Source organism: Xenopus tropicalis, chromosome 6 (genome assembly GCF_000004195.4).
Source record: "Xenopus tropicalis strain Nigerian chromosome 6, UCB_Xtro_10.0, whole genome shotgun sequence".
Taxonomy (NCBI): Eukaryota; Metazoa; Chordata; class Amphibia; order Anura; family Pipidae; genus Xenopus; species Xenopus tropicalis.
Window position 1 is genome coordinate 78,382,672 of NC_030682.2, and position 26,960 is coordinate 78,409,631.

Below are 26,960 nucleotides of genomic sequence, written 5' to 3' on the forward strand. Positions count from 1 at the left end.
GAGAGTGACCTACTCTGAATCAAGAACCAACCCCTTGCTGTGTAATCCCACAGATCTTTTATTTGCTGCTTCACTTGCAGCCTTATTAGGCAGCTACCTACTGATATATATTAGAATAAAAGGGTCATTTACTTTAAGCAAGTGTAATTTGCAATTATGTAAGTAAGTACTTACATGTTTCTTTACCCAGAATGCATTGTTTCACACAGTTCCCGTATTATGGCCAGGATAAATGTAGTGCTCTTCACAACTTCACAGCAAAAAATTAGCCCAGTTCTAGTAATTTAGCTACTGACGCATGGGTCACTCGGGAGGAAATTCAAAAGAGACTTGAACATGTAAAGGTAAACAAAGGTCCAGGGCCGGATGGGATTCATCCCAGGGTATTAAATGAGCTGAGCGCTGTGATTGCCAAACCTCTTCACTTAATTTTTCAGGATTCATTGAGGTCTGGCATGGTGCCAAGAGACTGGCGGATTGCTAATGTGGTGCCGTTATTTAAAAAGGGATCCCGTTCTCAGCCTGAAAACTATAGGCCTGTTAGTCTGACATCAGTAGTAGGAAAACTTTTGGAAGGGGTAATAAGGGATAGGGTACTTGAATACATTGCAGTTCACAATACTATTAGTTTGTGCCAGCATGGTTTTATGCGTAACAGATCTTGCCAGACTAATTTAGTTGCCTTTTATGAGGAGGTGAGTAGGAACCTTGATGCTGGAATGGCAGTTGATGTCATCTACTTGGACTTTGCTAAAGCGTTTGATACAGTACCTCACAGAAGGTTAATGATCAAATTAAGGAATATTGGCCTAGAACATAATATTTGTAATTGGATAGAGAACTGGCTGAAGGATAGAGTACAAAGAGTGGTTGTAAATGGAACATTTTCTAATTGGACCAGTGTGGTTAGTGGAGTACCGCAGGGGTCAGTCCTTGGGCCTTTGCTGTTTAACTTGTTTATTAATGACCTGGAGGTGGGCATAGACAGTATTGTTTCTATTTTTGCTGATGACACTAAATTGTGCAAAACTATAAGTTCCATGCAGGATGCTGCCGCTTTGCAGAGCGATTTGACAAAATTAGATAACTGGGCAGCAAACTGGAAAATGAGGTTCAATGTTGATAAGTGCAAAGTTATGCACTTTGGTAGAAATAATATAAACGCAAACTATCTACTGAATGGTAGTGTGTTGGGGGTATCCTTAATGGAGAAGGATCTAGGGGTTTTTGTTGATAACAAGTTGTCTAATTCCAGGCAATGTCATTCTGTGGCTACTAAAGCAAATAAAGTGCTGTCTTGTATAAAAAAGGGCATTGACTCAAGGGATGAGAACATAATTTTGCCCCTTTATAGGTCCCTGGTAAGGCCTCACCTTGAGTATGCAGTGCAGTTTTGGGCTCCAGTCCTTAAGAAGGATATTAATGAGCTGGAGAGAGTGCAGAGACGTGCAACTAAACTGGTTAAGGGGATGGAAGATTTAAACTATGAGGTTAGACTGTCGAGGTTGGGGTTGTTTTCTCTGGAAAAGAGGCGCTTGCGAGGGGACATGATTACTCTGTACAAGTACATTAGAGGGGATTATAGGCAGTTGGGGGATGTTCTTTTTTCCCATAAAAACAATCAACGCACCAGAGGTCACCCCTTTAGATTAGAGGAACGGAGCTTCCATTTGAAGCAGCGTAGGTGGTTTTTCACGGTGAGGGCAGTGAGGTTATGGAATGCCCTTCCTAGTGATGTGGTAATGGCAGATTCTGTTAATGCCTTTAAGAGGGGCCTGGATGAGTTCTTGATCAATCAGAATATCCAAGGCTATTGTGATACTAATATCTACAGTTAGTACTAGTGGTTGTATTTATAGTTTATGTATGTGAGTATAGATTGGTAGGTGTGGGTTAGGTGTGCTGGGTTTACTTGGATGGGTTGAACTTGATGGACACAGGTCTTTTTTCAACCCTATGTAACTATGTAACTATGTAACTGTATCCATTTTCTCCAAATTAATGAAATTGCCAGGTCCAGGGTTCTTGTGTGTTTTCTGCTGATTTTTGAATTTCCTTCTCTGTTGGTTTTCTCTTGTACAGTATACCTGATGTTGCTAGTGTCTGGCCCATTTGTTATGCACATACATCATTTTTGCAGTTCTAATATATCCCACTGCTTCTGTGTTTTTTTCATTATTCATTACTATACAATATAGTTTCAATAGACTTTTAAATTGGTGGTAGCTATAATTTAACACCCCTTGTGAACAACTGGTTGTCATCTGTTTTTCTAGTCTAATACAGGGGTCCTCAACCTTGCTTACTCGTGAGCCGCAATCAAATGTAAAAGGACTTGGAGAGCAACACAAGCATGGATGTTCCAAATAAGGGCTAAGATTGGCTATTAGGTTACATGTTGCTCATGAGCCACTGGTTGGGGAACACTGATCTGATACATCTGCCTGTACGCATGAGATACCTGTTGATGACCGTTTATTTGTGGCTTTATGTATGCATTCACTCATGGTATGACTGAAGGCAGCAAAATTTCTCATACACCATCCTTGTAGAAATCCTTTTTGTAAAAAAAAAAAAAAGAAAAGGATCCTCCATGTGCAGTGGCCCTGCATGTTTATGGTACCCCATCTGCTGCATTGTTTTATACTACTACTTATCTTTCATTTGTGAGCAGAATGCAGCGGCAGTTGTCTGACAGGAAGTTAACAATTACTTTTTGTTGTTATTATGATATTTATTATAATATTTGATTTTTATCAATAATATGTTTTTAGAATTTGAAACATATTCTCTAGCACTGTACAAAGGAGGATATATCAGACTTAAACATTAAAGGAGAAAGAAAGGTAGAAACTAAGCAAGCTTTATCAGAAAGGTCTATGTAAATACAGCCATAAGTTCTCTATTAAAAGAAACAGAATTTCTTGTCTCCTTTTTTGGGAACGTGTTCTTTGGTATCATACTTTATCTCTTTTAGGGCTCCTTTAGGTTTGGGGCTTGAGTCTGCTCAGTTCTTTCCTCCCTTCCTTCTTCTGCTCCCCCACTCCATAAATGCATCAGAACTCACTTCCAACGGCTATAACTGCAGCAGAAAGTTACCAAGACCAGCCTTCTTCCTTGCCTCCACCAGGAATTATTGAGTTCAAAGGTCAAAACATTGCATCTACTGGATTGTTTCTCTAATTTGGAAGCTATCCAGTAATTATGTCTTTATGTAATTTTATAGTATGTGACTTTGTTATTTTAAACAATTTAATGTATTACTTTTGTTCCCCATTCATAAAAATGACAGTGCAGTTTTTCGGGAGAGTATGAAAAGCCCAGCCAGAATGCATTCAATTCAATGCATTCAGTAAACATGTTATCTCCCTACAACCATACAATAATATTTAATATGGTTAGTGTGCCCAGGGGCTCATAGACCGATTGACCACCGCTGCTATTGAATCGAAAACAGCAGCATTTCAAATATATCCCTTTCCGGCTGAATCTTAAACATCACACTTGGTACTTCTTTTACTAGCATTCACAGCAGTGACAGAATGACTGTCTGTGCCATTAGCCACAGAGTTGCCCATGGGGCTAAGTTGGATAGGTGGGTTCAGTAGCTTCTAGGTCAGATTTTGGAACTTCTGGTAACGATAAAATCTGAGCATCAGACAGTATCCTTGGGTGACCTGAAATGGACGGCACTTTCGTACAATTGGTGTCTGCCAACTATTTCATGTTCAGAACATCCTCTGATTTGTTTTTATGGGCTTTATCCTACAGTTAAACGTACAACTGATATCCGAACGTTTGTCGGAAGAAGACTAAAATCTGAAAGTGTATGGCCACCTAAAGACAACTCTGAGGCATGGGTTAATAATTTCTCTTTTTATATGTCAACTGATTTCAGCAGAAAGATGTTTTCTGAGTACTTTGTAGTGCTGTGTAATTCAAGCTAACAATGTTCTCAGGCTTTGTGATAGATCGCTGATACTAATATACATCTTTTTAAATATTTGAGTAGAGTTTATTAAAATATTCAGAAATGCATATCTTCCTGCAAAACAATACAGAACAATGGAATAAACATGTAAGTAATAAACATTCACATTACTAACATTTAATTTGTAATATTTTTCCTTAATACCAAATATGATAGCCTTTCCAGTTCGGAAGTTTGTTCATATTTAGGCTGGCCTTGTGACTTGCAGCTACTTGTTATAAATTTCCTGTCCTGGAAAATAGCTTCTCACTAGTATTCTTAAATACTTATGTTTTGGCTTGGGGCCCAGGATACCCAAAATACATGTTTTGCTGGAGGAGGACAATGCTGATTATTATTCATTTTAAAGGCAACGATATATTTTCCATAAAACGCAAACACAAATTATTCTAGAAATTTTAATTGTTATATTAAATACAAAAGTGGCATATATGTTTTATATATATATATATATAATATATATATATATATATATATACATATATATATATATATATATATATATATATATATATATATATATATAAAACTATAGAGGAAGCAGACCCTGAAGCCAGAGGGGGAGGGCCAGGGTCTGCTTCCTTTATACAGGGGACACACAAAGGAATGGGGGTGGTCGAGGGTGATCGTGATGTCATGTGGAGGGGTGGCTCAGTCCCTGAAAGATATTTTGCCTGTCCATCTTAATGTGCTATATAACAATCAGACTGGTGATCTATAACTACTAAAATACCTATCCTGTGGTGTAAAAGGTAGCAAATGCTCTAGAACAGTGCTGTCCAACTTCTGCAGTGCCGAGGGACGGAATTTCTCGCGCATACATGGTGGAGGGCCGCTAATGGAAGCCAGTTTTGACCACTCCCCCCTTTAAGCCACACCCACTTCAAACCACACCCGTTTTATCTTAATGGTGGTAGTGCAGCAAAAACCCAAATGCTTGGTCCTCACTGCAGGGATATCAACTATCATTCATTAAGACACATCCTAAAATCCATAGGACTCCTCCTCCCCTGTGGATAGCACAGCAACCCCCAGCACATAATTACACACTTTAGGGACCATTTATTGGCTATTTCCAACTGCTAACAAACTCCCAGAACAAACCCCTGCCAGGTTCACCTCCCACAGGCAGCATAGGGTAGGAAGAGTATGGCACACACAGGCAGCACTCTGTCTGCCCTATGCTGCCTGTGTGTGCCATACTCTGCCTGCCCTATGCTGCCTGTGTGTGCCATACTCTGCCTGCCCTATGATGCCTGTGTCTGCCATATGCTGCCTGTGTGTGTCAGGTTCACCTCCCACAGGCAGCATAGGGTAGGAAGAGTATGGCACACACAGGCAGCACTCTGCCTGCCCTATGCTGCCTGTGTGTGCCATACTCTGCCCTACCCTACCTGTGTGTGCCATACCCTCCCTGCCCTATGCTGCCTATGTGCCATACTCTGCCTGCCCTATGTTGTCTGTGTGTGCCATATACACAGGCAGCATAGTCCAGGCAGTACATACAAAGTCTGAGGTGTGAACAGATGTACAATGTGGGTGATTGCAGCCTGAGCCTGAGGTGTGAATACTGCAGGGGGTGAACAATGCAGAGATTAAAAGGTGTGAACAACACAGGGGATTACATTTTTAAACAATACAGAGGGATTACAGCCTGAATCTGAGGTGAGAACCATCCAGGGGGCCAGTTAATCTCAGTACTGATACCATTTAAATCTTACACAAAGGTAATCCATCAAAGCAGACAGACAGGTGGGGGGCCACACAGAGCGTCCCGTGGGCCGCCAGTCGGACAGCACTGCTCTAGAACATTGCTACCTGTTTTAAAGACAAAACAAATTTGCTTACATTTGCTTTTGGTTTTACCCTGCACACATAACTACCATATTTTTTAAACCTACTGTGTAATTAGTTAGTACAGGTATAATAATACCCCTGTAAATTATCATAGTGACAGCATAAGTGAGTGATAATGCTCTATAGATGGTAGTGGCATAATTAATTAACTCTTCTAAGGCTTCTGACAAATGGGGCTGATCCTCAGCCTGTGTATAAATGCAGGCTGAGATTCAGCCGCTCTTCTGGCCTCTGCTGTCTGCTGTTACTGTACCTAGAGGCATAAGGTCACCCTGGGTCCAGATACACTTAAAAGAATTTTGCTACTGTAATGTCTATGCATTTTTGCACTGTAATATGTCCTAAGTGTCTGCACCCATTATTTGCTCTTGTCGTGCTTTTTAACTTATCCAGAACGTTGTTCATAAGTAAAATTACAAAAGGTTTTTATTATAACTGTTAGGAGCTCAAATGTTCAACTTATGGGTCTCCAGTAGTCGACAAGTAGAAAAGGTTGCTGGATAATTATTCGATTTTTCATAAATGGGATTGTTTCATAATTTTTATGGTATAGTTTTTATTACTATATTACACTGTTCATATGGCAAACACAGGTATGGGATACCTTATCCGGAAACCCGTTATCCAGAAAGCACCGAATTACAGAATGCCCATCTCCTATAGACTCCATTTTAATCAAATAATTCAGAAATTTAAAACCGATTTCTTTTTTCTCTGTAGTAATAAAATAGTACCTTCTAATTGATCCCAACTAAGATTTAAATAATCCTTATTGGATGCAAAACAATCCTTTTGGGTTTAATTAATGTTTTATTGATTCTTTAGTAGACTTAAGGTATGGAGATACAAATTACGGAAAGACCCCTTATCCGGAATACCCTTGGTCCCGAGCATTCTGGATAACACGTCCTATACCTGTAATTGATTCTACCATTTATATTTTTATTCTTGAACCAATAAATGTATTTTTTATATATAATATTGTTGTAAGGCAGCCATCTCAGTGCATTGTGCCTGATTCTGAGCTTTTAGAAGGAGCCATCACTACACAATAGAACTGCTTTCATATGAGCTATTGTTTCTCCTACTTGGTATATCTGAAGGAGTCATGATGTGGCTGAGCTAGATTTGGGTTTTCTATTCTTATATCCACCACTAGGTATGGGCTGGGGAGTTTTTTTTTTTCTTCATTTCTTTTTTTTTTTTTTTTTAGCAATGCTGGTGTCAGAGACCTGTTATCTTACACCCTTTTCATTGTTCTGCTTATCGGCTGCTGACTTGCAGTGCAGTAGTATAGTGTGTTCAATAGAATACTCCAAAGTGAACTGTATTTGACCTGGGACACAAGGTATCTGAAGTGAGGAGCATACACTGAAAATTGCACTTTTATATTTGTAAAACATGACTAAGGGCTCTGGCATACAGGGAGATTAGTAGCCTGCGACAAATCTCCCTGTTCGCGGGCGACTAATCTCCCCGGATTGCCATCCCACTGGCAAAAATATAAGTCACCGGTGGGATGGAACACGCTGCGCAGGCAATTTCGGCAAATCGCCGAAAATGCCTCGCGAGGCAACTTCGGCGATTTGCTGAAATCGCCTGCCCAGCATGTGCCATCCCACCGGGGACTTACATTTTCGCCGGTGGGATGGTAGTTCGGGGAGATTAGTCGCCCGTGACAAGGGAGATTTGTCGCGGGCGACTAATCTCCCCGTGTGCCAGAGCCCTAAGGGTACCTGGGTAACATGAACATGTCTAGGGCCATGTCAAATTTCAAAATTAAATATAAAAAAATTGTTAGCTCTTTTGAAAAAAAAAAAAAATTTGATTTCAGTGCATTATGTTGTTGCAGAAGGTGCAATTTAACGGATGCATTTTGTAAAAAACAGGTTTCCCCTGGCTAAATCCCTTTAACAGCTGATTGACTGCTGGCTGCACTGCCATTTTGGAAGTGTACTTCAAAATAGCATTAGATCGACAGCACAAAATAGAATTGTTAAAGCACCGGTGATTCATTTTGGCAACTATGAAAGTCCTATAAATCCCAATGTTTGCATACCAAGACTATTTTCAGACAAACTTTCCAGACAGATGTCAGCAGTTTCCATTGCAATGATATATATATTATCAAGTGGAGCAGATCATGTATCTCTTTACTATTGTTTTATCTAAAGTTTTTCTTAGCAAAGATCTTTTGATCAAGTACAGAGTTGTGCTGCCTGTGTGCTTGCATGTGTAAAAGTGTTTCAGAACACTGCTCTAAAGCTCTGCTGTAAACTATTGGGGATCATTAATCAACACTGGGCATACTTGCACCTGGACAGGTCCATAACAACCAAACAGTGATTAGCATTTTTTAGCCAGTTGCAGGTAGATCAGTCAAAATAGACTTTTGATTGGTTGCCATAGGTTACTACCCATGGACAAATTTGCCCACTGTTCATAAATGAACTTCAGTGTCTTTGCCATTAAATGGATTTGTTTAAAAGATATCAGCAGTTAGTAAATAAGCAAAGATTTAGAGCTCTAAATACAAAAAAAAGAAAACATTTTTTTTCATGGTTTAGGGATTTATACCAGAAATATTTTAATTTATGGACACAAATTCAACTGATTCTGAAAGCCTCTCCCGAGCGTGCCAATACCTGATATGTATAATTTTACGGAGATTTCTGATATTACCAAATTTTCAAAGCATTACAGCAGATATATTTGCGAAAAGTACACATTCTGACGAAATGGGTAACCATGTCTTTCAACTCCCAAGTACCAAACAGCAATGCTTTTCTGAATTTAGCAGTTTCTATAAAAAATTATGAAAACTCTAAAATAATCTTTTCAAAGCTTCCAATTTAAAGCATCATATCTCCCACATAACATTAGATACCAAAAAAAAATATCCTAAATATGAAAGCCAATGAACAGTTTGATGCCAATTGGGCATAGGATCACCAAAGTATCTGGCATTTAGAGACCCCAAAATGAAGTTAGTTCATACAAATTGCACTGGAGATCACTTCAGCTACTGAAAATTCAACACATTTACTGCATTTTTTGTGGGGTAAAACCACAAAAAAATACATTGACCCCCCCAAAACCATATATTTTTGGAAAGTACCCATTAGGGCGAATCAAAAATGGGCGCCCATTTCTTTCTACACCAAACTACAAAGTCGCAATGCTTTCCCAAAATTGGCGGTTTTGATGAAATACTTGAAAATTGCATCAAACCTTCCACTTTCAAGCACCTTATCTCCCATATAGCACTTAGGTACCAAGAAAAAACTTCCTAAACATTGCCCAGTATGATGCCCATTGTGCATAGGGTTACCAAAGTATGCGTCATTTAGAGACTACCATAGGAAGTTAGTGCATACAAATTGCCCCAGAAATCTCTTTAGTTACTGAAAATTCAACACATTTTCTGCATTTTGTGGGGTAAACCATATATTTTTGGAAAGTACACATTTGGGTTCATTCAAAATGGTCACCCATGTCTTTCTACTCCAAACTACTGCTTTGCAATGCTTTCTCAAAATTGGCAGTTTTGATGAAATACCTGAAAATCTCATGAAACCTTCCACTTTCAAGCACCTTATCTCCCCCAAAAAGAAGTTACTGCATGCATTTTCATGGCATATAAGTCAGGTGGTGTATTTTTTGGTAGTAGAAATATATGTGGTAAAATGGGAAATAAGTTAGTTGACCCCAAAGAACCTCATATTTTTAGAAAATACATATTCTGCTAAATGTAAAATGGGTTAATATGTCTTTATATGGCAAAAATAAGCTAAGCAATTTTTATGTCATTTCTGAAAATTGTCTCAAAGCTTGCATTTTACCCTATTCTATATCCTACATTTTGTAACGCACCAACATTCTAAATATGAATGCCATGGGCCTACTGAACAGTTTGATGCCCAATATGCATAGTTTTACCAAACTGTGTGGCGGATAGAGGCACCCAAATAAAAATAGTGCATATGAATTTTCACATCTGACGCTCTTGATGCTGCACTACAAGCTCCCAGCATGTGTATTATGTGCCATAAGACCCCCTAACAGTACAGAGACCCTAGAAAACCATATATTTTCCGAAAGTACACATTCTGACAAAACAAAATGGGTAAATACATGTTTTTTTCTTTTGCTAACTTCTATTACATCTTTCTACTGAACAGTTTGATGCCCAATGTGTGTAAGTGTGTATTAGTATAATAAGTTGTGTGTGTTTGTTTTTTTTTTTTTTTTACACTTATCTGGGGTTGGCAGGCAGATCCTCCTGGAGGAGGCAGGAGGGACCTGGGAACTGGAGGAGCTGTCTTCTTCTTTAGGTGATTGGGCTGTGCAGGGGGGATGTAGAAGACGACAGGCATGTAGTAACCACGTGCCTGTCATTTCCTATGGGGACCCTGGGTCCTCTTTGCACCATACTATTAAATGGGAATGATTTGGAAATGATTTGGAAATTTCTTTGTGGAACCTTCCAACAAGGTGCATGTTACATCAGCAAATGAGGAAATGACACTCAGCAGTTTGGTAGTATTGTGGTTTGCCGGATAAGGGGTCTTTCCGTAATTCGGATCTCCTACCTTAAGTCTGCTAATAAAATTATTTAAACAGTAATTAAACCCAATAGGATTGTTTTGGCCCCAATTAGGATTAATTAAATCTTAGTTGGGAACAAGTACAAGGTCCTGTTTTATTATTACAGAGAAAAGGGAAATCATTTTTAAAAATGTGAATTATTTGATTAAAATGGAGTCTACGGGAGACGGCCTTTTCCATAATTCGAAAGGTGTTTATTTTCATTTTAATAACAGACAATACAACACATACAAAACATTAGCTACAGTAAAGTGTAGCTGGTAACTTTTGCAGTCTGGTTTTTGAAGGCATATATGTCCTGCTTTGTTCTTGTTAGAAACATAATTGATAATTATTTTGTGGAGTTACCAAGCTTTGACTTCCAAGCATTAAACGTTTTAATTATTATGGATGCACAGAATCCATCTTTTTGGAGCTAGCTGAATAACAAACTGAATTGAAACCCTATTTTACATATTTAATTGAGTGAAAAATAAAATTGCGTGAGCCTAGAGCCTAGCCTAGAGTTGCCTAGAGCTGTAATGTAAATAAAGGCTGTAGATTCATTTTGGCTAAACTTGTTAGTATTTGGTCAAATACAGGAATTAAACCTGTTATACAGAAATCTTGGGATCTGTGGTTTTCTGAATAAGGGATCTTTCCATAATTTGGATCTCCATACCTTAGGTCTAAAAAAATAATTTTAACATTAATTAAACTCAATAGGATTATTTTGCCTCCAATAAGGATTCATAGCTTAGTTACGATTAAAGGACAAGGAAAGTCTAAGTCACTTGGGGGTGCCAAAATGTTAGGCACCCCCAAGTGACTTAAATCGCTTACCTTGTACCCGGGGCTGGTGCTCCTGTTAGGAGAAAACAGCACCAGCCCGGGGTACCTGTAGCAAGTGCTGCCTTCTTCCCTATTTGCGCTGCTGCCAATTGTCCGGGACAGGCGCATGCGCAGTAGAGTGAAAAGCTGACTTCTCTGTTCAAAGTTCGGCTTTTCACTCTACTGCGCGCGCACGCGATCAGGAAGAAGGAAGCGATCGCTGCTACCCCGGGGTGGTGCTGTTCTCTCTGTTCAGGGGCACCAGCCCGGGGTAGAAGGTAAGCGATTTAAGTCACTTGGGGGTGCCTAATATTTTGGCACCCCCAAGTGACTTAGACTTTCCTTCTCCTTTAAAGGAATACTATCATGGAAAAACATGTTTTTTCAAAACTTTTGAAATTTCACATGGGGCAAGCCATATTCTTCATTTCCTAGGTTGTCATTTGACCTGTTCTCTGATAAATTTCAGTCACAATTTACTGCTGAGCTGCAAGTTGGAGTGATATTACCCCCCTCTCTTTACTTCCCAGCAGCCGATCAGCAGAACAATGGGAAAATAGCAAGATGGCAGCTCCCAGTGGATAGTAAGAATTCCAAGCCCGGCTTGTGACTCCTTCAGTTAGGAGAAACAATAGGTTACCTGAAAGCAGTTCTAATGTGTAGTGCTGGCTTTTTCTGAAAGCTCAGAATCAGGCACAATGCACTGAGATGGCTGCCTACACACCAATATTACAACTAAAAAAAAAAAATACATTTGTTGGGTCAAGAAAAAAATTTGAAATGCTAGAGTGAATTATTTGCTATGTAAACAGTGTATATAAAATATACCATAAAAATCATGACAGTATCCCTTTAAGTACAAGGTACTGTTTTAATATTACAGAGAAAGGAAGGAAATCATCTTTAAAAATTAGAATTATTTGCTTATAATGGAGTCATAATAATAGAGTTATAATGGAGTCATAATTCAAAACTTTCTGGATAATGGGTTTCTGGATAACAAATAACATAAAAAAGTAGTGGCATTCGGACTTATCCAGGACAGACTCCTGGATTTGGTGTGACACATTAAATAAGGTACTGGGTTATGATTACCATTCATGTTTTCTTGTTTCTTTGTTGTAAATATGGCATCTTTACCTCGTTTACATCCCATCATCTCTAGTCAGCACTCACACTCCTGTTGTTTTCCGGTGATCCACTGAATTATCGATATTGTATAATAACTTGTATACTTCAGACTTGCTTTGCAGAAACTATGTTTCCCCTGCTGGCCACATGTCAGGCTAGGAAAGGACATGAGTGTATACACTGAGCTAAACAGAAGGCTAGACTCAGGATAAAACAAACATTTAAAAACATTTTATGCTGGATGAACCTTTTATTGGAAGATCTCACAAAACATTTCTTTATTAAAATTGGTGGTATTGCTCTGCTGTGTTTTTTCAGACATTGCTGCCAGTGGGTGGGGATCCTCTGGGGACAACAGGTGCATTTAGGTACAGGTAGGGTAGTTCATTCAGTAGATGTGTTTATAGCTTCCTTTGGTAATTTCAAACCCATTTTTATGTGGAGAAATTTCTGTTGCACCACAACACCAGAGGTACTTGTTGGTCACATATGATTTGTACTCTAAATGGCCAGAGGTAGCTACAGCAGGAATCATTACCTCTTAAGTCGTCATCACAACCTTAGAATGATGGTTTTCACGGTGGGGACTTCTACTAGAAATTATTACAGACAATGGGCCACAATTTGTGTCAAAAGAATGTGAAGATTTCCTTCAACTGAAGGGCATAAGGCACATTTTAACAGCTCGATACCACCCACAGGGTAATGTAGGTGTGGAACGCTTTAATCAGACTTTAAAGAATGGCCTTAAGGTACATTTGCATGAAGGCCTTTTGTTTAGCAAAGCTTTACCTACAGTCCTGCAGCACTACCGGTCTGCACCCCATAGTGCAACTGGGGAAACACCAGCAAAACTGATGATAGGACGTAATCTACGGATGCCCCTAACACGTTTACGTCCACAGATGGAAGTCACTGAACCCCAAGAGTTGCAAGTAAGGGTTAAAAATTATCAGGACAAAACAAGCTTACAATGATTCAAAATGAAAAGCAAAGACAATTACCCTTGATGCTGGGCAATGGGTACGAATACGAACGCCCTCATCAGATAAAAATTTAATCCTATTTTATCTGATCCCATTCAGATTCACAGTCAGTTGGGACGAGTAACCTACAGACTGCAGGATGAATCTACCTGACATGTGAGCAGTTTAGTTCCCATTCCTGAGCCCTCACAGATGTGGGACACTACCTCTAACTGGCATCTCTTGGATGATCCACCTAATCTGGTTGCACAGCTACAAACACCGGACAGCCCTTCAGGCAGTAATGAACTGCCCAGTGAAATCCACCGAAGTTCAACTCCCACAACTAATTTGCCTAAACATCAGGCTGACTATGTGCTTTATAAAACATAATAGAAGGGGGGAGAAATGTTATGTATGTGCATAAGCTGTGTTATGTTTTATAAAGTTATATGTTTTGAAGGAGGTCAGAATGTTGCAGCCTTGGGAAATAGTGGGAGGAGACTAGGAAGCTAGTCTCTGTGTGTAAGAAATAAAGATGGTGAACTGTTAACAACCTGCCTGCATTACTATCTAGCATCACTGACATAACTCATGGGAATCTATTAGTGGAGAGCAAATCTCTACAGTTTTATGATCTATGTCTATGAAGATTCTCATTCATCCAGGTCATGATATACAGTATCTAGTAGAATTACAGTGGAGGAAATAATTATTTGACCCCTCACTGATTTTGTAAGTTTGTCCAATGACAAAGAAATGAAAAGTCTCAGAACAGTATCATTTCAATGGTAGGTTTATTTTAACAGTGGCAGATAGCACATCAAAAGGAAAATCGAAAAAATAACTTTAAATAAAAGATAGCAACTGATTTGCATTTCATTGAGTGAAATAAGTTTTTGAACCCTCTAACAAAAAAAGACTTAATACTTAGTGGAAAAACCCTTGTTTGCAAGCACAGAGGTCAAACGTTTCTTGTAATTGATGACCAAGTTTGCGCACATTTTAGGAGGAATGTTGGTCCACTCCTCTTTGCAGATCATCTCTAAATCCCTAAGGTTTCGAGGCTGTCTCTGTGCAACTCTGAGCTTGAGCTCCCTCCATAGGTTTTCTATTGGATTAAGGTCCGGAGACTGACTAGGCCACTCCATGACCTTAATGTGCTTCTTCTTGAGCCACTCCTTTGTTGCCTTTGCTGTATGTTTTGGGTCATTGTCGTGCTGGAACACCCATCCACGACCCATTTTCAGTTTCCTGGCAGAGGGAAGGAGGTTGTCGTTCAGGATTTCACGATACATGGCTCCGTCCATTTTCCCGTTAATGCGAATAAGTTGTCCTGTGCCCTTAGCAGAAAAACACCCCCAAAGCAAAATGTTTCCACCCCCATGCTTGACGGTGGGGACGGTGTTTTGGGGGTCATAGGCAGCATTTTTCTTCCTCCAAACACAGCGAGTTGAGTTAATGCCAAAGAGCTCTATTTTGGTCTCATCAGACCACAGCACCTTCTCCCAGTCACTCACAGAATCATTCAGGTGTTCATTGGCAAACTTCAGACGGGCCTGCACATGTGCCTTCTTGAGCAGGGGGACCTTGCGAGCCCTGCAGGATTTTAATCCATTGCGGTGTAATGTGTTTCCAATGGTTTTCTTGGTGACTGTGGTCCCTGCTAATTTGAGGTCATTAACTAACTCCTCCCGTGTAGTTCTAGGATGCTTTTTCACCTTTCTCAGAATCATTGACACCCCACGAGGTGAGATCTTGCGTGGAGCCCCAGAGCGAGGTCGATTGATGGTCATTTTGTGCTCCTTCCATTTTCGAACAATCGCACCAACAGTTGTCACCTTCTCTCCCAGCTTCTTGCTAATGGTTTTGTAGCCCATTCCAGCCTTGTGCAGGTCTACAATTTTGTCTCTGACATCCTTGGACAGCTCTTTGGTCTTTCCCATGTTGGAGAGTTTGGAGTCTGCTTGATTGATTGATTCTGTGGACAGGTGTCTTTTATACAGGTGACTAGTTAAGACAGGTGTCCTTAATGAGGTTGACTAATTGAGTAGAAGTGTCTAACCACTCTGTGGGAGCCAGAACTCTTAATGGTTGGTAGGGGTTCAAAAACTTATTTCACTCAATGAAATGCAAATCAGTTGCTATCTTTTATTTAAAGTTATTTTTTCGATTTTCCTTTTGATGTGCTATCTGCCACTGTTAAAATAAACCTACCATTGAAATGATACTGTTCTGAGACTTTTCATTTCTTTGTCATTGGACAAACTTACAAAATCAGTGAGGGGTCAAATAATTATTTCCTCCACTGTAAGTCTAAAACAACTGGACTTTTCTGAGTTTTTCTTGAAAACGTTTCACCACTCATCCGAGTGGCTTCTTCAGTTCAAATGACTGGTAGGGAATTCCCCGTTATTTAAACTCTTGATGGTAGTAGAGTCACAGACATCCAATCACAATGGTTCCATTGAACTTGTTCAGTTAGGTGTTAGCTGAAACTGACAGGTGTAAGAAGGTATGATCCAATCACAATGGTACCAAGATTCTCATTGATGAAGGTGTTAATCCTTCAAAGTACATGACTGGAAGTGTGAACTGTTGTGAAACTGCCGGGGTAAGGATGTCAACGCGCCATTGTATGTTGGTGACAAGCGGTGTCTCAGGCCCCCTCCTCTGTTCAGGGATGGTTTTTCCAGGCTGGCATAAATGGCCTCTTTCACACCTCTTTCAAACCATCTGTCCTCTCGGTCCAAAATATGCACGTTACTGTCCTCAAAAGAGTGACCTTTTTCTTTGAGGTGTAGATAGACCACTGAGTCTTGTCCTGAGGAGTTGCTGGAACATCATAAAAACTTAGGCGAATTTTCAACAAACATCGCATTCCTGTGTTTTTCAAACCCAGCAACACCCTGAGACAAAAGCTGGTGCACCCGAAAGACCCAACACCCAAGCACATGAAAAGTAATGTGGTCTATGCTGTCCAGTGTAGTGAAGAGTGCTCAGACTTAAACATTGGGGAGACAAAACAACCTCTCTGTAAGAGAATGGCCCAACATAGGCGGGCAAACTCTTCAGGACAAGACTCAGCGGTCTATCTACACCTCAAAGAAAAAGGTCACTCTTTTGAGGACAGTAACGTGCATATTTTGGACCGAGAGGATAAAGCTACAAAAAAGTACGCTCACCCCAGAAAGTCATATATTTTTGGAAAGTACACATTCCCCCGAATCTAAAATGGGTACCCATGTCTTTCTACTCCAAAGTACCAAGCCACACAGCTTTTCTAAAGTTAGCAATTTTGATGACATTTCCAAAAATCCCCTCAAAGCTTCCACTTTGCAGCATCTTATCTCCCACATAGCATTAGGTACCAAGATAAAACACCCTAAATATGAACGCCAGGGGTCCACTGAACAGTTTGATGCCCAATATGTATAGGTTTACCTAAGTATGTGGCATGTAGGGGCCCCAATGGGAACATACCCCCATATGATCTATCATTTCAGCTCCTGCAAAATCAACACATTTACATCCTTTATGTGGGATAATGCTACAAAAAAAGTATGCTCACCCCAGAAAGCCATATATTTTTGGAAAGTACACATCCCCCCGAATCTATGATGGGTAAACATTTCTTCTTGCTTCAAAGTACCAAGCTGTAAAGCTTTCCTAAGTTTGCAGATTTATATGACATTTCGAAAATCGCATTAAAAATGTTGCAATTTGCCGCATTTATCTCTCACAATTTCTTGATAAAGATCAGATAAAGACAAATCACCCGAAATAGGAACACCAGAGGCCTACTGAACAGTTTGATGCCCAATATGCATAGATATACCAAAGTCTGCGGTATGTAATGAACCCAAAACAAAAATAGTGCATATGGATTTCTCGCTTGCCAAGAGCCCCCTGACAGTGTATTATGTGCAGTAACCCCCCCTAACTATACCGAGACCCCCAGAAAACTATATATTTTTGGAAAGTACACATTCTGATGAATTCAAAATAGGTAAAGTTATTTTTGTACACCAAAGTTACACCTGGCAAAGCTACGCTAAAAACAGATCAGGAACACTTATACAGGGATAAAATGTGATAAAACCACAAAAATTGTTCAAATCAGTGAAACAACAAATGTGACAAAATGTCACATGACAGTGTAATTAGTGGTCAGAATATCTGATCCAATAGTCACGCTGTCAAAATAAACAGTTTTTAGGTAAAAGAAACTAAAAACAAAGTGGTAAAATGAAAACAAAAAAACAAAACAAAAAACCAAAGTGTTTGTGTATACATGTGTGTACATGTGTAAAAGTTGTGTGATAGTGTGTATATGAGTGTAAATAAGTGTATAAAAGTGTGAAAAATGAAAAAAAACAAAAAAAACCTGCTAAAATGTGTGCTGTAAGTGTGTGTAAATGTATGTAAGTGTGTATAAATGTATGTAAGTGTGTGTGTAAGTGTGTAAATGAAAAAAATAAAAAGACTCCTTACCTGTCCTGAAGACCCGACCGCCTCCTCCTCAGTGGGCCGGCCGGCAGGGGGGAAGTAGGAAGCAGCAGATGCGATCGCGTCTGCTGCTTCCTGGAGGGTCCTGGGAGCGATCGGCTCGCAGGAACCTCATGACAGCCCCCCTGGCACATTGCCCAGGTGGGCTGTCCTGGATAGAAGCTCTCTGCAGCGGCGGCACATGCCGCTGCTGCAGAGAGCAGCGCTTAAATGCCAACGACGTATGGGACACGTATCCCATACGTCGGCAGTAAAAGAGTTAAAGAAAAATCACAACATGATGAAGTAGCTTTCCCAACTATCCATTGCAAGAGTGTTTTATGTTACTTTCTACACAATTTAAGGTCTCTCTGTACACGTGTTGCTTTCATCTTGGTTTTTATATACAGTGTGTATAAGGTCAAGAAGACCTTTTAAAATGAAATTATTTAGGCTAAAGGCTATAATATGACTTCTTTAAGGGTATTGTTCACCTTTAAATCATTTTGTTGTGTGATGTAGACATTGTTTTTCTGATACAGTTTGCAACTGGTCTTATTTTTTTGTTTTTTGTGCTTTTTCAGTTATTTAGCTTTTTGTTCAGCAGGTCTCCAGTTTGGAATTTCAGAAATGATCTAGTTGCTAGGGTCTTATTTACCCTAGCAACCTCTCAGTGGTTTGAATGATAAATTGGAAGATTACTAAGAGGGTGGGGGTCTAAACATATGTCGTAAAAATTAACAAAATTGTGGCCCCAGAGACCTTTTGAAAACCTCGAAATAAGCAGAATAGAACTGCAAATAATTAAAATAAATGAAAAAAAAAATGAAAAACAATTGGAATATGACATTCTATAACATACCAATGGGCTTATTTATCAATTTTCCAGTTCGTAAATTCAGTGCATGCTTATTTATTAAAGTAGAAGGAAAGGCTAATAAAGAGTTAATCTCAAGCTGCTGTCTTAATAGTGCCCTTAAGTCTCCCCAAATTTCACCTGTTCAGATGATCAGAAGCCAAAAAGGAAGAAAAAAACACTGAGCTGTGTAAAGAAAGTTCCCATAATGCCTCACTTCTGCACAGACACCCAGGCCAAGTGAACATGCTCAGTTAGTTAGACTATGGGGCTGATTTACTAACCCACGAATCCGACCCGAATTGGAAAAGTTCCGACTTGAAAACGAACATTTTGCGACTTTTTCGTATGTTTTGCGATTTTTTCGGATTCTTTACGAATTTTTCGTTACCAATACGATTTTTGCGTAAAAACGCGACTTTTTCGTAGCCATTACGAAAGTTGCGTAAAATCTGGCGATTTTTCGTAGCGTTAAAACTTGCGCAAAAAGTTGCGCTTTTTTCGTAGCGTTAAAACTTACGCGAAACTTTGCACCTTTTAAGTTTTAACGCTACGAAAAATGCGCAACTTATCGCGTAAGTTTTAACGCTACGAAAAATGCGCAACTTTTTACGCAACTTTCGCAAAGGATACGAAAAAGTCGCGTTTTTACGCAAAAATCGTATTGGTAACGAAAAATTCGTAAAGAATCCGAAAAAATCGCAAAACATACGAAAAAATCGCAAAATACCGATCATTACGAAAAAAACGCAATCGGACTCATTTCGACCCGTTCGTGGGTAAGTAAATCAACCCCTATGAGTCAGCTTACTGCTGATTGGCTCAGATCCACATTCCTAAGGGGGGGAGTGAGTTCTTAGCATTCTTGAGGGAGGGGGGAGCAGGAGAGAGTAGAAAAGCTGCGTGTCTGTGGCACAGGAATTGCAGACACAAGACATCTTTTCACAGAGAAGTCAGTGCAGCATTTCTGTGAGTGCTTATGGCTGTATTTACCTTTCTGATAAAAGCTTACTTAGTTTTTACCTTTCTTTCTCCTTTAATAAGAAAACCTTGTTCTAATAAAAAAAAACTAGAATATCTTGAATTTGTAAGTTTACAGACTCGAAAAAAAAACTTCAAAATGTCGGATTAAAAATGTGTCTTTACTTTGCCTAGGACAACTTCCATTACTATGAACTCGCAAGCATTTAGATGCCAAAGTTTAACATTTATGTTTTGGATTTCTGACAGGAGCTGTTCAAATTCAGACTTTTGTCTGAAGATGACCATCCCCTTTAATAATTATTGTTCATCTCTAGTGATGAGTAAATCTGTCCTGTTTTGCTTTGCCAAAAAATTAGCAAAGCTGCTGAAAAATGTTATTTGCCACAACCACAAATTTTTTGTAACTATAAATTTTCATAGCAGTTTCGCAAAAAACTCCAATGGGAAATGCGCAGTTTTGCAGCAAATCCATGCCTGGCGAAAAAAAAACACTCATCACTACTTTATGACACAAAATTAACTTAGCAAAACGTTCAGTAGGACGGTTGTACGTTTTAGCTGACTGCAATGACCACATGGTAATGGTAATCTGTTTGCTCAGCATTTAGGCTTATGGCACAATGGGTGATTTGACTGCTGCTGCCATTGCCTGTCCCCATATATAGTATTCATCAGTGTAAAGAGCTGACTGTACCCAAAAGTGGACCAAGTCTATCACAACAGACTGTAGTTAACAGATCAGGAAATTGCAGGGGCTGTAATTTATAATTTCTGTTTCATTCTGATACTGCACAGATTAGATAAATGTGTTCTACAATAAACATGATTATAATAAAACATGATTATAATAATATAATTTGGCTTACAGTTTAAACATTTTGAAAGGAAACGCACCAATTTTTGGCATGTTGAAAAAATAACTAGCAGACAAGGCATTCCATTATTACTGAATGAGTGCTTTTTATTGCTGAATGTACCTTTGCAATATTGCTTTAGTGGCTGTGTGTTCACAGTGTTTTTGGTTAAAGTGGGTTTTTCACCTTTTAAAGTAACTTTTAGTATGTTTTAGAATGCCCTATTTTTAGCAATTTGTCTTTATTTATTATAGTGTTTGAATTATTTGTGTTTATCTTCTGCCTCCAGTTGTCAAATGCTGAATGTTAGGTGAAATTAAAAATAATTGTTTATGAAAGTAGATGATAGAAGGAAAATATTGTACCATCCTTTTTCCTGATTTTGGAAAAGGCAGGTGGGTAGAAATGGAGTTGATGGGTAGAGGTAGAGTAGGTTGGAGGTGAAATTTTGCTGATCAGGAATGCTTGTTTATAGCGGGAAAGGACAAACTTGTAAATAATAAAAAAAAAAAATTAAAAACCAAGGTGACACAAAACATTTTCTTGCATTGACAACAGAAGGCCATAGCAACTAAATAGATTGATGTGTTTTACTTATGTTTGTAGATCCTCTTCATGACTTTGACTGTGTTCCCCATTCGACTCTTCTTTGCTGCCTTCATGATGCTTCTGGCTTGGCCTTTTGCTTTTATTGCTGCAATGGGTCGTACAGAGAAAGACCTTGAAAAGCCATTGTCCTGGTGGAGAAAGTAAGTTTTGTTCAATACCTGTCCTGTGCGTGTGTAAAATGTGCTTATGTAAGGTTATGGAAAATATATATCATCTCTGGAGAAGATGATATCTATAGGAACTTTTGTTTTAGTTAGGAAAACATGCTAATCTCCAGAATTCCTATTCTGTAAGAATGTGTATGACTCTAATTACCTAAAGTGAGAAAAAAAGAAATACAAGTGATTGAAGAATTCCTCAAGTGCACCAGTACCAAACATGTATAGTTTATGGAGAGGCTAGATTAGACCAAAAAGATCCCTTATAGTCATTTAAGTCCATAAGAGCCATGAATATCAAGTAAATTATATGCTTATAAGTGGTGCTTAATGATGTAATCAGTACATAGTGATGGAATTGCTGTCACATGACTTGCTGTAACTTGTGCATTTTAATAAATAATGTATCCCTGTTGTAAAATATGAGGATATTGGAAGTCACCTTGGAGTTCCAAGCGCTTGGCCTTTAGCCTTCTTGGTTATAATATCCTTATATTTTACAATAGGGGTACATTATTCACTATATAATCTACAATTTTCCTATTTCCCTATGGGCCAAGCTGTAAATTATATCTATTAAGGGGCTGCTACCCAACCCCTTGCATCCCTGCCACTACCACACTTATCCATAGAACCGCTCAGATCCATTGCGGCAGATAAAAAGGTACTGGAACAGCAGTATAAGGGCTCTGGCACACGAGGGAGATTAGTCGGCCGTAACAAATCTCCCTTGTTGCAGCGACTAATCTTCCCGATATGATATCCCACCGGCGAAAATGTAAATCGCCAGTGGGATGGCATACGCGGTGGTGCGATCGCCGAAGTTGACTCGAGATTTTCGCATTTGGGATGTCATATTGAGGAGATTAGTCGCCCGCAACAAGGGAGATTTGTCGCGGGCGACTAAACTCTCTCGTGTGCCAGAGCCCTAAAGAGGAAGAGCAGGGAAAAGATAACAGGTGGAGGTGAGTTGCAAGATAAGGGAATAGGCTGAATCGAATGGTCCACACATAAGGGATACATAAAGCAGGGTGTTAGTAAGCACAACTTAAAGACCTAGGGGAGAGGAATCGGTAGTGTAGCCAAGGAATTACCTTTTAGTGAATATATGGTCTAGCTGCACAATATTACTAATTTTAAAAGGCCTAGGGAACTCAGTAGATTATAGGGTAGTTTGCAATTCCATGTGCTCCGTCTGTACAATCCATTGCATGCTCTAACTATCTGGAAGTACTGGTTCAGCTTTATTACTGCTGACAGTTTTCCGTCCTTGTTTAAAATGCTCACAGGAATTCACTCTTAGCAATGTACAATGCATACCAATCCTGTGGCCTACATTAACCTTGTTTGCTTTCTTTTGCTGAATTTGTTTAAAAGATTTAAAAGTATTGGGGCATTCTGCTTTTCCTTTCCCTGCATTTTATTTTACTGAAAACTCTCTGGCCTCATATATGTAAGATTATTGCATAAAGCCAAGTAAACAGGGTTTTAAAACAGTTGTAGAGCAGGGTTTATATTGCATGAAAAATGAAATCATGTGAACAGCCATTTTTCTCAAGTTAATATTAACTTGGGTGTTGGTACACAGAACTTTATAGACTATCTTTACTTACCTGGTGTATTTTGTTAAAAAAATAAAATTCAAAATATCTATTATGTCTGCTGTACATTTAATTAAAAAAGAGCATTTATGCCACATAAATATGCATACTCAGGAAAATTGTTATGGCTTACTGGTCAGTTTGAAATGTGTAATATGTTGAGTCGATTGGGGATATGGCTGCACATATTAGGTCAATGGCAGAAATGTTTAAATTTAGAGTGGTACAGGATCTCATAGTATACCTGTTGGTTATACACTGCTAAGTCATGCCTTGTACTACCAGGGAAAGTGCCCACAAGTTACGTGACCTCCCCTGGCCTCTCAGCTTTGCAGCCTTATCCCAAATTCTCACAACTCACTTTTAAATAGGGCCCATAGAGATATTGATCACACAGGCTGGATTCATCTGTCATCTGTATTGAAAGCAATCTTGCAATGACATCCCTAAATGTAGAATTCTGTGAGTCTGATATACATTATGTTTCTGTTTTGCAGTCCTGTAACGTTACCCGACTGGAATTGACTAATCATATCTTTAGATAGTAGTGCAATACACCTGCGCTCTAATTTCCAAACTGTCCACTGAGCTCACAACTGGAGGCCATTAGATCTATAACACAGGGGCACTTGTCCAGTCATGCTGAATCAAATGCACATTTCTCAACTCAGTTCTTCAGAACTCAGCCCCTTTCATATCTGTCCATGTATGTGCTGTTACAAAATGCCTTCCTGACCAATATCAGACAGATATATCTGTTGGGCAGGTTTGAGAATCCCTTCAGAAAAGACTGCATTAGCATATTGATGCACTCCTGTCCCAAATGGCATAGAATCTGTTATGATCTGATTGTTGGCCCAATCCGATCATGTGATTGGATCAGCCCAATTTGACCCAGCACTTAAGAAGCCAAATTGGGCAAAGGTCTGCTTATTTAGCAATTTTGTCAAAAGAGCAGATCTTTGTATATTGCCAACTTTAGGCTCACACAGTGATTTTAGGCATTCAGTAGCTCCCCTGGCTGGTGACTAAGTCTCAGGGATTTCTTACCAATCAGATCTGTGGCAGTCATCTGGACTCACACCAGACAGTTGTAAGTGCGAGTTCAATGTGGGGGTCTAGTAGATTCTGGACTGACAGAATTAAAAATTTGCAATTTGGGGAAATTTACAATAATATAAATACCATTGTTTTGTGAAACACTTTTTATATGTATGCATATATTTTGAAAATTACATTCCCTGCACCTGCATATTACATACTTGATTTTGTTTGTGAGATTTTGTTTTTCTTTTGTTGTTGATAAAATGTATACATTTTGTTACAGGGTTCTGGACTTGCTACTGAAAGCAATAATGAGGACTATGTGGTTTGCTGGGGGTTTTCACTGGGTGACGGTAAAGGGACAGCAGGCCTTGCCAGCAGAAGCTCCAATACTAACCCTAGCGCCACACTCTTCCTACTTTGATGCTATTCCAGTCACAATGACTATGGCCTCCATTGTGATGAAGGCAGAAAGCAAAGACATTCCAGTTTGGGGAAGTAAGTTTATAACAATTTATATTATAGTACATGACATAGATTGTTAATTACCATGCAGTGTTAAGAAATCCTGCCCCCAGGAGTACTGTAGAACAGTGCTTGATGACAGTTTTCCTTGTCACTGTGAATTAGTACATTTATCACATTTTTTGTGTAAAAAATGGTTAAAATGCACAGGATTTATCAATGAGTTGGGAGAATAATTGAGTAAATGTTTCCAGTTCAGGTGAGTGACATGCAGCTGTTGATATATAGGTTTCTGGTGCCCGCTGTGTCTGGATCACATTTTTTTTTTATACAAAGTAAAATGGAAAAAACTAAAATGTAAGCCACCTTAATTAATTAATTACAGTTCACAATACTATAAGTATACTATGATGTACTGGAAACATTTACTATAAGCCTTGGTGCATAAGCACAACTTGATATGAATGGGATTTCTAGAATATCAGTCACTGTACTTTATATTTCTAGCTAGCTAAAATCTAACAGTTAAAAATCCCAAATTACTGTCTGTAGTTCTCTATAAATCTTAAAATGAAGGAGCTCTTAGCAGAAAAACACAAAAACTTTCTCCGTAGCTGTTTTTTTCTATAGGTTAATTAATACTGACACCATGAAACCGAAGCATGTTTAATAAGTAAAGACTTCTGATTGTCTCAATTCATTAGTCTCTGCCAGTGACTCTTGATGCAGAAACTTGGAAAACCTTCAGTTAAATGTGCCTTAACAGTTGTTGACTGCATTCTTAAGTAGACAGAAGTGCTTGTGTAATCATAACTTGGATGACCAAAAAAACAGGTTATTGCCTTTGCAGAGGTACTCGACATTTAAAGTAGAGATCTTAAGGACCGAAAAAAAGTTGCCTTTTAATAGTTTCCATTAAATGTATTTTGCTTGAAGGGAAATCAGGAAGAAAAGGGAACATTTGACTTCAACATTAAATTTAAAAAGATATGTATTCTATGCAGTGGAGGACACTAGTAGTGTTTTTAGTTTACCCCATAAAGTAAAGAGAAACGGGCACGGGCAGCTTAACCCGTAGGGCAAAGGTTGGCTACAGTTTCAAATTACTCAGACAATGCTGGGAATTGTAGTTTAACACAGCTTAAGTATTAAGTTGTCCATATACAGTGTATTGAACACTTTAATGTTTTTTTCATCAAACATTTTTCTAATGGGGCTGTTGACATGAAATTTACACCAGATGTCAGTCCTTACATACAAAGAAAAAACAAATGAGTCTTTAAATTATGTGGAATGACAGAGGGAATAAGTATTGAACACACAAAGAAAAGGAGGTGCAAAAAAGCATGGAAAGCCAAGCAACCTGCTGAACTCAGTATTTAGAAAGCATTCCTGCCCCCTATCAGTGCAAAGTAATATCAGCTGGTTTTGTCCTAATTAATGGCCTATAAAAAGGTTTCTCATTAGCAAGAAGCATCTAATGATCGGTAAAAGCAAAGAGCTCTCTTGCAACCTTATTGTTACAAAACATACTGATGGCATTGTTTACAGATGTATTTCTAAGGTTTGAATGTTCTAATGAGTACCGTTGGGGCCATACCTGGAACTGGAAAGAACATCATTTCACCCTAAACTGCCCATGACCAGGTGCTTTTCGCAAGATATCTGACAGAAGAGTCAAAAGAACAATCAGAAGAGTTGTCCAAGATCCAAGGATCATTCGTGGAGAGCTTCAGAAAGACCTTGAATTAGCAGGTAAAGTTGTTTCAAAGAAAACAATAAATAATGCACTTGGCCAACATGGCCTCTATGCATGCTCACTGCACAAGATTCCACTGCTGAAGAAAAATCATGTTGAAGCTTGTTTAAAATTTGCTGCACAACATTTGGATAAGCCAATGAAATTCTGGGAGAATACAGTCTGGTCAGATGAGACCAAAGTTGAACTCTTTGGATGTCTTTGCACACACCATGTTTGGAGAAGAAATGGCATTGCACATCACCCCAAAAACACCATACCAACAGTGAAGTTTGGAGGTGGGAACATTATGGTATGGGGCTCTTTTTCAGCATATGGTACTGGCAGACTTAACATAATTGAAGGAAGGATGAATGGAGAAATGTACTGTGACTTTCTTGATAAGAATCTGCTGCCATCTACCAGGATGCCGAAGATGAAACAGCAAGACAATGGTCCAAAACACACAGCCAAGAGAACTCTCAATTGGTATCAGAGAAAGAAAAGGAAGCTGCTAGAATGGCCCAGTCAATCACCCGACTTGAAACCAATTGAAAATCTATGGAAAGAACTGAAGATCAGAGTTCCTAGAAGAGGCCCCCAGAACTTCAAGATTTAAAGACCGTTTATGTAGAAGAATGGGCCAAAATCACACCTGAGCAATGCATGTGATTAGTTTCTCCATACATGAGGTGCCTTGAAGCTGTCATTACCAACAATGTATTAAATACATTTTAGTTAGCATGTTCAATACTTATTCCCTGTGTCATTCCACTTTACTACACATAATTTATGGACTTA

The 26,960-nt window shown here is 39.0% G+C and overlaps 1 protein-coding gene across 3 annotated transcripts in view; it reads left to right on the forward strand.

Moving 5' to 3' along the window:
• lpcat1 (lysophosphatidylcholine acyltransferase 1) overlaps positions 1 to 26,960 on the forward strand; it is a 111,139-nt gene that overhangs the window by 46,976 nt on the left and 37,203 nt on the right. For all 3 annotated transcript variants that reach the window (XM_004915336.4, XM_002933119.4, XM_004915335.4), the window contains exons 3-4: positions 21,151 to 21,293; positions 24,240 to 24,454. In XM_004915336.4, coding sequence (XP_004915393.1) covers positions 21,151 to 21,293; positions 24,240 to 24,454 — 358 coding nt within the window. The remainder of the gene's footprint in view (positions 1 to 21,150; positions 21,294 to 24,239; positions 24,455 to 26,960) is intronic.